The 12,173-nt window shown below is 41.8% G+C and overlaps 2 protein-coding genes across 2 annotated transcripts; both read right to left on the bottom strand.

Moving 5' to 3' along the window:
* Positions 1-7,048: 7,048 nt before the first annotated feature.
* Positions 7,049-7,807, bottom strand: LOC141630765 (uncharacterized). Its single transcript, XM_074443524.1, has one exon. The coding sequence runs from the start codon at positions 7,805-7,807 to the stop codon at positions 7,049-7,051; it is 759 nt and encodes a 252-aa protein (XP_074299625.1).
* A 1,765-nt stretch (positions 7,808-9,572) lies between these two features.
* On the bottom strand, positions 9,573-11,640 carry LOC141630764 (uncharacterized). The gene is made up of 2 exons (XM_074443523.1): positions 10,427-11,640; positions 9,573-10,266 (listed from the first exon to the last, which is right to left on the bottom strand). The coding sequence occupies exons 1-2, from the start codon at positions 11,638-11,640 to the stop codon at positions 9,573-9,575; spliced, it is 1,908 nt and encodes a 635-aa protein (XP_074299624.1).
* Positions 11,641-12,173: the final 533 nt, after the last annotated feature.

Below are 12,173 nucleotides of genomic sequence, written 5' to 3'. Positions count from 1 at the left end.
GATTTATGAGCTTCAAATATTGAACTGGTTGATGAGTTAGTGAACTTGCTAAGTATATAGAACTCAAATTGTATGAAGTATATGCCTACATGTTTTATATAAATTGTTTGAACTTATACCTAAAGCAGATGCCGAGACTGAACCTTGGAACCCGCCAAAGTAAGAGGGGGAGGGGTAACCCACCTGAGACGGGAGAGGGGAGTGGACCTGTGGTACCCGCAGTCCCCGAATACCCTACAGTTGTTTTTGTTGACTTCAAGCAAAGGGAGCGTTTTGTAGCCTTACAAAAACGCAAAATGAGACCTACAAAGTGTATAGACACCAGTGTGTTAGAGGAGTTGGAGATAGAGACGGATGTCCGTCACATATTCGAGACCTTGGGTTTTACGGGTTTGTATAGGCTGAGGAAGCATACTTACCCTTTTCTTACCTTGGAGTTCATGTGCTCTTTTAACTATGACCCAGTAGGTCGATCATCAGTTTAGATTGATGAATAACGGTTTTTACATGACTATGGAATTGTTTGCCTCTCACCTTGGGTTGGCCAAGCCTCCCAAGGACTCCATCACCGACATTCCACTGAGTGCGGCGTCGCCGCCTAATGCCTTGCTTGATCGGGAAGCAAGCCCCCACCTCGAGCAACATGCTGATTAATGATGTTCAGCATGTTACCTTGAGGGTCTTTCTCCGTTCTCTCTCGAACCTCCTCTATGACCGAAAGGATATCAGTAAATTGAATAACCATGAGGTCTTACTTTTGATGTCGTACCTCAACCCGGAGCGGGCCAGGAAAGTGGTCTTTAATGCTCCTTCTATAGTCTGTCTTTGCCCTTGCCTTGATGGCTTCTTCCTCTTCCCGTGCACCGAGTTGTGGTGCTATTGCCACTCGGTTAGTTTAAAAAGCTAACCTCCTTTGAGGCTTCTTCGGCGTACGTGCCTCTAGCTACCCCGTGCCTACCATGGATCGTGAATACTATCTCGACCAGAAATGGTTGAGGACCTTGGCTGACGGCAGCCTAGCATGGAGGGTGCATGGGATGAGTTGGATGAAGATTCCAGCTCCTGAGCACCTCCCACCCACGGAGCCCTTGGAGCCGACAGTAGTGACGGTGGACTCCGATGACGAGGAGGAGGAGGATGATGACGGACCCCGCCAGCTACAGACCTATCTCATCGACGGCACCATCCTTGAGGAGATGCCGGAGTCGACGAAGGGCGAGAATGCGGGAGTTCAGGTGGTAGAGAGACCCAGAGTGGTGAGGGGACCCCGTCGAGTGAGGGAGAGGGCCTCGCACCACAGCAGCAGCAGCCTTTTCCATGCTACCCTTACCTCGACACCCCGGAGACGCGATCCAACTACTTGGCGGAGAGAGTGTCATCTACTCTGACACTCAGGAACATGCACGAGATGGCGTACACTCAGGGGATAGGGACCGAGGGACCCCACCCGGTTTGGTGGAGTGGAGTCGGGGACTACACAGGGGTTTTCCATTCCTACGGGGTGGATCAGTCGACGTGGGGAGCACCTCAGTCCTTCCCTTACGGTGGCTTGACTCCATGGTACGTGGGCCCGGGAGCAGGAGCAGGAGGTGATGCGGGAGTGGGTTCATCAGGTGCGGGTATGGCTGGAGGTGGTGGTGGTGACGATGAGGTGATGTTTGAGCAGCAGCAACAGCAGCAGGAGTGATACTCCTTGTTTCTATCTTCGTTCATGATTGTTGGTGGTAGTTGTTGTTGGTAACGTGGTTAGATTTTCGGTTGTTTTAGTTGAAACTTTATTTATGAACTTGTATCGTTAGGCCATAAGGCCGGATTAGCTACTTTAACCGTTTGCAGGATGATTAAGAGTTGGGGCGTCATCCCGACTCAATTTATGTGACAGTCATGTTTATATATGTTGGTCTATAACGGGTTGTGTAAGGTACTTGGCCTGCAGGTACTCGACAGAGTACCCCACACTCTATCGAGTAGCTGCAGGAAAGGAAGAAAGAAAACATTCTGAACTCGGGCTACTCGATCGAGTAGCCAAGACACTCGATCGAGTAGCATGGCACTCGATCGAGTACCGCTACATACTCGATCGAGTAGCACTGTTACAGGAGGTTTTTGAAAATTAACAAAGTTTAATTGTTTTATAATTGCGAGTTTAATGTTTAAAGTAGTTGTGAGTGCGTAGTAACGCCTTTGAACCGTTAATTTCATATGTTACAAGTCATGATTGAAGTTTTATAAGCATATTTGTTACAATTAGTGAAGCGGTAATAATTTCTTGTTAATATTGCATACGCCTCATTACGATCTATTTATCGGAGTTGTAACTTCGCCTATATTTGTGCATATCATTTTAACGTGTGTTGTCAACGGTAACTAGTTATTCCGGTGACTTGCGTATGATTTCTAACTTAACGAGTGTATAATTAGCGAGTAATGTCCACAACAAATAATATGGTTTTCTTTAATGATTAAGATGCAAATAATAAATAATATGCGTTGAAATTAGGGTGGTGAACTTCGGGGACGAAGTTCCTTTTTAGAGGGGAAGAGTAATGTCGCGAAATAAAAAGGCTGTTTTTGAATAATGCTTTGCTTGTTTATAATGTTGTTGGTATTATATTATGTTTTGCTTTGATTACAAAAATTTCTGAGATATAACGAATTACTTTAGTTATTTAAAGGGAAGGGGTTGTATGTTTCAAGAGACGGTCATGAAAAATAGTTATAGTGTGATAAATCGTACTCGAATCACGTTGCCAAGTAACATGGTGGCATTGGTTGTACCATATGATAATTGATATGAGACATGTTCTAGATCGATAGTTTGATAGTCGATACTATATGTCGGTACTGTATGTCGGGTGATCGTAGGTGGTGATTCGCATGGCGAGTTTGATGTTTCATAGGTATATAGAGTAACGGTTGACGGTGATAACGCTTGCATGACAGTAATAAGAATCGATAGGCATTAGTGTAGACGGTGATGATGATGACATGGGGGGGGGGGGGGGGAAATGGTATTTCCAGGGAGTAATGGGTTGAGCGGGAAGATGGGTAAGGACGTGTTGTTCTCGTGTCTCGAGCGGGAGATGGGTGAGGTGAACTTCGGGGACGAAGTTCTTTTTAAGGGGGGAAGACTGTAATACCCGCCCTTTTAGGGACCCTTTGACCATCGTTGACCGACCTTGGGAGCGGAAGTAGTCTTAGGAAAGTATGCCAAAACCTGTTTGAGCTGCGTGTTAAGAGTGGTACTCGATAGAGTAGAGGCTACTCGATCGAGTAGCTAGGGTACTCGATCGAGTAGGGAGCCACTCGATCGAGTAGGTTGGGTACTCGATCGAGTACCGGGTTTTCAGCGAGGGTTTTATATCGCGTTTTGTTATATCCGCAAATCACTTCCGCCACTTTCCTCCTATCCTTCAGTCGCCCCTTTCCCTTCCCTTCACCTCAAAACCTTCATGGAAGCCTTTTTGAAGATCTTTGAACCTTGGGAGGGCGTCACTGGTGTCGGGTAGCGATCTCTTGCTGAGTTTTCCCTAATAGGTATGTCACAATCATCATCCGTGTCTTTGTCTCTTTAGTTAGGGTTTGCTTGTTAGTAATAGATATTTGTATGGTGGTTATAGGCTTTGCTTGGTCGCTGGATGTGTTATCTGTCGGCATGGATTGGTTGCGGTTGCTTAAAGGTAGGTTCGCCTACTCAGTTTCTGTAGATGGTCTAGTGTGTCGGTCGTTATGGTAGTATTGTGGTTGTTTGATATAGTAATTGATTGTACTGTGTTTGTGGTTGTGATTGCTGGTGATGGTTCTCGAGATGCGTTCTCGGCTGAGTGGGGTCACTTGCGGGAGTGACTTCACGCCCTAGTTTCGCCCTTCGTGGAACCCGCCACGGAAGGGGATGTGCACATTAATGGACAGGGTTATCGCTCGGTATGATGAGCGGGGCTTAGGTGGGAACGGCTGCGGTCCCCCACTGGCAGGGCTGGTCCAGTGGACAGTAAGTGACAGAGTTGATTGGATCGTGGTGAATGTGTTTGGGGTTGGTAGTGTTGTTTGCATTGATATCTGTAGTTGCCGTTGTCTTATCTGATCTCAGTACTGACCTTGTGTGGTTGTTTGTTTGTTATGTGTCTGCCGTGATCCCTTATGGTGAGTAGTCGGTCTTAGCAGGTGTTGATGTTGTTGATAGCTGAGGTCCGGGCAGGGAGGAGTCTTCACGAGATATGATGGTCATAGCGAGTAGTCTTTGAGTTGTACCTTTGTATCGTATTTTGGTTTGAATCACTTGTAATATAACTTAATAGTTCTGTTATTGACGTTTGATAATTACTTTCCTCGGGCAACCGAGATGGTAACGCCCTTATATGCTAAGGAAGGCCTAGTTAAGGCTCCTCTGGATATGGGGGTGTTACAGTAAGCCCCACCCGATAGAGTACCCAAAGACTCACAAAACCGTAGTATTACACATAATTGCTAAAAAAATACTTTAATATGAGGAAGAACAGAAAATTTCCAAATCTTACTCCAAAGCCATTTATCTCGGGTGAAATCCGACTGTTCTATCCCACCATCATTATCAACAAGTAATTTATAGGCCGAGCGAACAGAATATTCACCATCCTTCTCGAAGTCCCAATACCAATCATCTACTGGTCTCATCACACTAACACGGATACTATAAATTCTCTATTGTTCAAAGGGGAGGAAAAGAGAACTCACCTTCTGCCGATCGCACCCCAAGTCGTCTTCACGCAGCAGATGGGCAACCTTCATTTCTACATCGTTATCGAGCCTAGGAGAAATGACACGTCGTGATTGAGTATTCGGGATCCAAGGATCCGACCACACCGAGGTGCTCTAACCATCCCCAATTCACCGTCTTGTTCCTCTCATAACAACCTCCCTAGCTTCCCAAATGCTTCTCCAAGTGTAGCTCGAATTGTGACCGAGCTCCGCGTCCATAAAAGATCGATCCCCGAAATATTTTCCTTTGAGAACTCAGGCCATATGGCAAGTATCATTTGTCATTAGTCTCCAAGCTTGTTTTCCTAAAAGAGCTTTATTAAACTTAGTGAAATCCCAAAATCCCAACCCTCCGCGATACTTCGGCCTGCACATTTTACTCCACGCCACCCACGGCATTTTCTTCCTCCCATTTTCCGATCCCCACCAAAAGGCAGACACCATAGAGCGTAGGTCGTCACAGAAAGTCGTCGAGATTTTGAAAACACTCATGGCAAAGGTGGGCATAGCCTGTACAACCGCCTTAATCAAAGTCTCTTTGCCCGCCTTGCTAAAGAGGATCCCTCTCCACCCTTAACGTTTCTTACTTAGTTTATGCCGAATAATGTTAGTATGAACTTTCTTCGACTGGCCAATTACCGTAGGTAGCCCCAAGTATTTCTCCTGCACATCCACTTCCCTAACTCCTAAGGCACCGATCACTCCCTCCTTACGAAAAGCCTTGGTTCCCTTACTAAAAGAAATGGTTGTCTTGTCTAGATTAACCAATTGGCCCGACACATTTTCATATCTTCTCAGAATATCCCGAACCACGCAAGCTTCCCGTACATTGGCCTTAGCAAAAATAATACTATCGTCCGCAAACAACAGATGGGATACAACCGGAGCCGAAGGTGCAATACGAATACCGTGAATGCTGCCCCGTTCCATAGCACGTCGGAGCATACCTGACATAACTTCAGCATAAATGATAAACAAATAGGGTGACAACGGATCCCCTTGCCTTAACCCTCTTGTCGGGAGAAAAGTCTCCGATTCCGTCCCATTTATTAAAACCGAATAGGAGACTGTTCTCACACACTCCATCACTCTATTAATCCTGTTGGAGTTAGTATCCTCCACAATAGTGCGTTTACATAATAAATCTCATTAAAGGAATATCATCAGGATATTTATTATTTGATCCTCGTCAGTTGATTAACGTAAATCGATAACGGTTGGCTGACTAGAGTTTGACATTATTGTCGTGAGACGGCAGTGATCAACTGACCCCTTTCGGTCACACATAAAGGAACGAACCCCAATTGACAACTAATTAATTGTATGAGATACAATTTATTTAGTCCCTTGATTTATTGACTAAAAGGTTAGTCGATCCTTTTTAGAGAGATTTCGAGTTGCGAGCTCAAGGCGCGGCAGTTATTATTTAATTATGCGATAATCAAATAATAAATTTTATGAGGCGGGTTTTAGTTAATTAATTGTTAATTCACTAAAATAGTACTAATTGATTAATGTGATTAATATTAGTACGTAAATAATATGTGTAGCGGTACACATATATTTACGGAGTGTTTTGAACTAAATTTATTGGGAAGCATTTAAACATAAAACGATGTTTAAAGTAAAATTACACGTATTTGTGCGACAAATATAAGAACCGATATGGACCCGTAAATGGGACATTGGACCGTGTAAATGGAGTGTAAATGGATGATTATAAACATAATCATTACACTCATGACTTTGATCTATCCCATCAACTTTTGTTCTATTTTATGCACAATGACAATTGGACATAAAATAAAGCAAAATCTCTCCCACACTCCACCCTTACCAACCGTCCTCTCCCTTCCATATAGACCAACAATTTTGTTCTTTTATTTACTACTCACTTGGCATATTTTGCATGTGAATAAAAAGTTGGTTTATCTCTCTAAAAATTAATATACATCACTTACTAAGATTGTTAGTAAACAAAAATAAATACTAAGTGTATTAGTACTATTTACATATTATTAAGGGTAGATTTAACAAGTATCTAGTTAATACCTGTTAAATTATTGGGTTTTGTTCTTGGGTGCATATTGAAGGAGATCTTCTAAATTGATGATTTGTTCTAGGAGGATCATCCATCTTTTATTAGCACAAGAACAATCTAGATAGGTGATCTAGATTGTGTCCTTATTACCATTAAAATCAATGTAAGGAAATTGTATTTCTTTTTTTTTTTTTTTTTTTTTGGGAAAGGTAAGCTTTTCATTAAAAATTATAGTCCCTTACACCACATATAGAGAAGGCATTTTCATGCTCATCCTACCTCATTACATAGCTTTTCAATCCAATGTTTAACACTACTCTTAATACTCACTATTCTACAACTTCTAATTCTCATACGAATTTCATTCCTAACTAGACTAGCCACTAGCTTAGGACTATGGATATACTGCTCCACTCGACACACATTGCGACTCCACCACACATGCTGCATCAAACTCGCCAAAATCATAGCCACAATCCTCTTCCTGCAAATATCACGAACTCGCCACTTAAGCCACCAGTCCACACAACTCGTCATTGGTATATCAATGCAGCACCAGGTAGCTATCAGTGCTCTGCATCTTTCACTGTACACACATCTGAAAAAAAGGTGTTCATGACTTTCCTCTTCAACACCACAAAATAAGCACACATTAGTCTGCACAATGCCCATCTTCATCAATCTATCCTGGGTCAATAATCTTTGTTGCGCCACCACCCATACCAAGAACCTGTGACGAGGAATTATCCATCCTATTCTAATCCAAGGATACCAAGGTACCTGCTCCCCTTCAGGAACCAGAAACTTATACCCCTGTAAAGTAGAATAATTCCCTCCTGAACCATTCCCCCCGTATAAGACTTGCCTCAGAACAGTCCTGACTTGACAAATTTTCCGCCAATCCCAGCTACTGTTAACAGTTGGTTCATAATCCTTCCAAACCTTTCCTTTAATATAAACAGCATGAACCCATTTGACCCATAGGTGGTCAGCTTTTTGCTCTATCCACCAGACATACTTTCCTAACATTGCTAAATTCTATTCATGAAGCTTTCTAATCCCCAGTCCACCTTGCTTTATAGGCTGGCAGATAGACTCCCATGACACCAGGGCAGGCCTTTCAGTCTGCTCATTCCCATGCCACAGAAACCCCTTGCAAATGGATTCAATCCTCTTAATAACAGTCTTAGGGATAACAAAGATCCTAGCCCAGTAGGAGTGCAAATTGCTTAATACAGACCGTATCAAAACCACCCTCCCAGCGTAGGATAACTGCCTAGCACCCATTCCCCTAATCCTGTCAACAACTTTGTCTACCAAACAAGCACAGTCAAGCACAGACAATCTCTTTGGAGAAACATTAATGCCTAGATACTTGAATGGAACAGTCCCTCTATGCATACCAATCTCATCCTCTATCCCTTTGATCAAATGCTCAGCCACCCCATTACAGTAAAAATTAGACTTAGATCTATTCATCATCAGACCTGAAGCCTTTGAGAAAAATTTAAACCCATTAACCATCAATTCAATACTCTTTCTGTCCCCTTTGCAAAACATAATAAGATCGTCTGCGAAGCATAAATGATTTAAGCCCAAACTTTTGCACAGGGGATGAAACCTGAACTGCCCATGTTGCTGTACTGCATAAAGTATTCTACTCAGATACTCAACACATATCGTAAAGATCAAAGGGGATAGAGGGTCCCCTTGTCTTAACCCTCGTCTCCCCTTAAAGAAACCAAATGTCTCTCCATTCACTGCAATTGAATAGGAAGGATTGGAAATGCATTGCATAATGAGCCGAATAGTCTGGTCAGGAAAACCCAAAGCATGCATCATCCCATTCACAAACTCCCACTCTGACTAATCGTATGCTTTTTGCAAGTCCAACTTCATAAGGATCCGAGGAGAACAATTTTTTCTCTTGTAAAGCCTAATCAAATCCTGACAAATGAGGATATTCCCTACTATGTCCCTCCCTCTGATAAATGCACTCTGAGAAGGACTAACAATCTCAGGTAGAATATCACTTAATCTGTTGCATATCACCTTAGATAAGCATTTGTAGAGAGTGTTGCAACATGCAATGGGTCTGAACTGCAACACACTCTCAGGGATTTCAACCTTAGGAACAAGTGTGATAATAGTGTTATTACACTGTTTCAGCAACTGCCCTTTAGTAAACACATCTCGAACAGCTCCACAAATCTCCTTCCCTACAATATTCCAACTATCCTTAAAGAATCGCTCACAAAAACCATCTGGTCCAGGCGCCTTAGTTCCAGGGATATCAAACATAGCATTTTTGATTTCAAGATCGAAGAGGAGCTACTAATCTTGCACGATGCTCATCTGTAAGGCGACTCCTCATAGCAACAATATTCTGGTTCACCTTTACAACAGTTTGGACTCCCCGGTAATGACTTATAATAGCTCTCAAACGCACCTTTGATCTCCTCCCCGTCCCTACAGTCATTCCGATGCATATCCCGCACATGAAATACCCTATTCTGACTTCTCCTTCTTTTAATAGAAGCATGAAAAACCGAGGTATTCTCATCCCCCTCCTCCAACCAAGCAATTTTAGCCTTCTGACTTAAGAACATATTCCTAGCTTTTACTAATTCAAATCGATCAGCAAAGACAACTCTTTTCAAAGACTACAAATCTCCTCATTCAGGGATCATCAATCAACGATCTTTGCAAATCTTTGAGGGCCAATTCAGTGACATTGGTGAGATTCTCAATGTCACTAAACTGTTCCTTATTCAACTGCTTAAGCTCCTTTTTTTCAAAGCATTTTCAGCTTAGAGACAACCCTGAACATAGGAGTGCCTTGAACTTCAATGCTCCAGCAGCTAGCTACAATACTCTTAAACTCTTTGGCTAGAGACCACATATTATAATACTTGAAAGCAGCAGGTTTCCTAAACTGCTGTGCTTCACACTGAATTAAGCAAGGGCAATGGTCGAATAAACCTTCAGGAAGAAAGTTTGCCACACTATCAGGAAATTCAGTCTGCCACTCACCATTAATCAAAACTCTGTCAATTCTGCTATAAACTTTAACCCCACAATCATGTTTGTTATTCCACGTAAAAAAAGACCCAGTTGCCTTCAAATCATAAATCTGGCAATCGTGAGTAAGCTGAGCTAAAGGCTTTATATCAGCAAGCGTAACCTTAGCCCCACCAATTCTTTCATGAGTAGCCAGGATAGTATTAAAATCCCCACATACTATCCAAGGACCCACAATACTACTATGATACCTTCTAATACTTTTCCATAAATTTTCTCTTTCAGCTGCTTTATTAAAACCATACACTAAAGTGTACCAAAACCCCTTGCTCCTAATTTTGTCATACACCCTAGCATGAATGGTTTGATCAGTCATACTTAACACATCAACAATGACCTTTGTTGGGTCCCAGAGCAGCCACATCCTACCACCATTGTGTAAGCTAGCATTAGTGCAAATAGACCAACTGGCACACAGATTATTCTTAATAGTATTCCTACTATTAGTCTTGACTCTAGTTTCCACTATCCCAAATAACCCTACATTATTCTTATTGAGAAACTTTTTTATTTCATACTGTTTATTAATACTATTAAGTCCTCTCACATTCCAAAATCCATAACTACCCATTATCAACCTGAAACTTGCTGCATTCCCCTTTTTCCACAAATCTATCTTTGGTCTTCTGAATAGAATGACTCAATGCCGCCATGAAGGACAATCCCCCTGGAGTAAAATTCTTCTCCCCAGTCTCCTGTCTCATCATTCGAGTAATGAATCTTCTAGGCAAAGATTGATCCAATACAGGTTTAGTTACCATCACAGGAGTGACTATCTCAACAGACTTAGGAGAAGAATGGTTCTGGACAGGTCTCTGCACAGTAGGAGACTGAATAGGCGTAATCTGCTTCTGTACAGGAACCTGTTGAACTTTCTGTGGAGCCACAGGCGCAACTACCCTAGGTTTCCACACCTTCTTAACCACAGGTCTAGTTTCCCCCTTCCTACACTTATCAAGAGCATGCATGGCCAACACTTTACAAGACGCACAGGTGAGAGGAAGCCAGTCATACATCACCCTAATTGTGTGAGACTTGTCATTCTCATCAAGAAAAACAATCTCAGTAGGGAAATCCTGGTCAACATTCACCTCCACCATGGTCCTAGCATAACCCAGGAAATTCCTATTCTGAGTTGCATCATCACATTTGATAAATGATCCAATTGTACCACTAATTTTCTTTAAACACTCAGAACCCCAAAATTTGACATCTAAACCGTACATCTTAATCCAAATAGGGACCCGTTTGACACTGTGTTTCACCAATTCCAACTCAGGCTCCCATTCGCGCACGATAACAGGTTTATTGTCAAAAATCAGGTGACCATTATTCAACACCAATTTCTGCTGTTCCTTTGTTTTAAATCGAACCAAAAAAATACCATTAGGCATAAACGCTATCTTGTCCACCCCATAACTCTGCCACACCCTTTTCACAAAGCCAGTAATGACAGAGCTAGGTGGATTAGCGCCCAATATATAACAAACCACAGAAGTAGACCAGAAGTTAATCTCACCCATAACATCCTCCTTAGCAAGGCGAAGTAAAGGCTTGACTGTAACCGTCTGCGACTCCTCCTGCACAGGTTCCGATTCGATCCCCGTCTCGAGTTCCGTCTCTTCAACAATCGATTCTAAATCTGACTCAAATTCAGCAGAAGAAAACCGAATGTGACGTGGAGATTTCCCCTTATTGAATTGAAAATCAACTACATTTTTTTGTTGTTTTTTTGATGATGGCGATGAAGTATTTTTGTTATTTTTCTTATTTCGAGCCATTATTTCTTCAGCAACAAGACAATTCTCCCTCAATTTTTAGAGATTTTTCTCTCTCTAGAATCTCTCTCTAGAATCATTTTTTGCATTACCCAGGAAATTGTATTTCCTTAATCTTTATTATTATGCTTTTATATTTGCATGCATGTTACATTGATCACATAAAAATGAATTATGAGATAATTTGATTTTTAATTAGAGAGTCTAATATAGATCTATGATCTTTCAAGTGGTATCAGAGCTAGGCTTGTAATTTGCATGTTGATTTTAAGCATATTAAACAAATTATGAGATAATTTTAAAAACTCAAAATTGTGTTAGAAGATGCTTTAGTACGAAAATTTTTGGGCATGCATACCTACTGATCTCAAAAGATTTGTGGTAAAATTTGTTTATTTGTGAAGTTATTTTGCTATATTTAATATTTTTTGGTAGAAAACCGAGTCAAAAATGCCGTATTTTGGTTAAGATTAACTAAAAATAGTTAAAAGTTGATTCGGGTCATGAAATTTTTATATTGTTTCATGCATATTTCT

Source organism: Silene latifolia, chromosome Y (assembly GCF_048544455.1).
Source record: "Silene latifolia isolate original U9 population chromosome Y, ASM4854445v1, whole genome shotgun sequence".
In the NCBI taxonomy this organism is placed as follows: Eukaryota; Viridiplantae; Streptophyta; class Magnoliopsida; order Caryophyllales; family Caryophyllaceae; genus Silene; species Silene latifolia.
The sequence above is the reverse complement of the archived record's forward strand: the minus strand, read 5'-3'. Positions and strand labels throughout refer to the sequence as shown.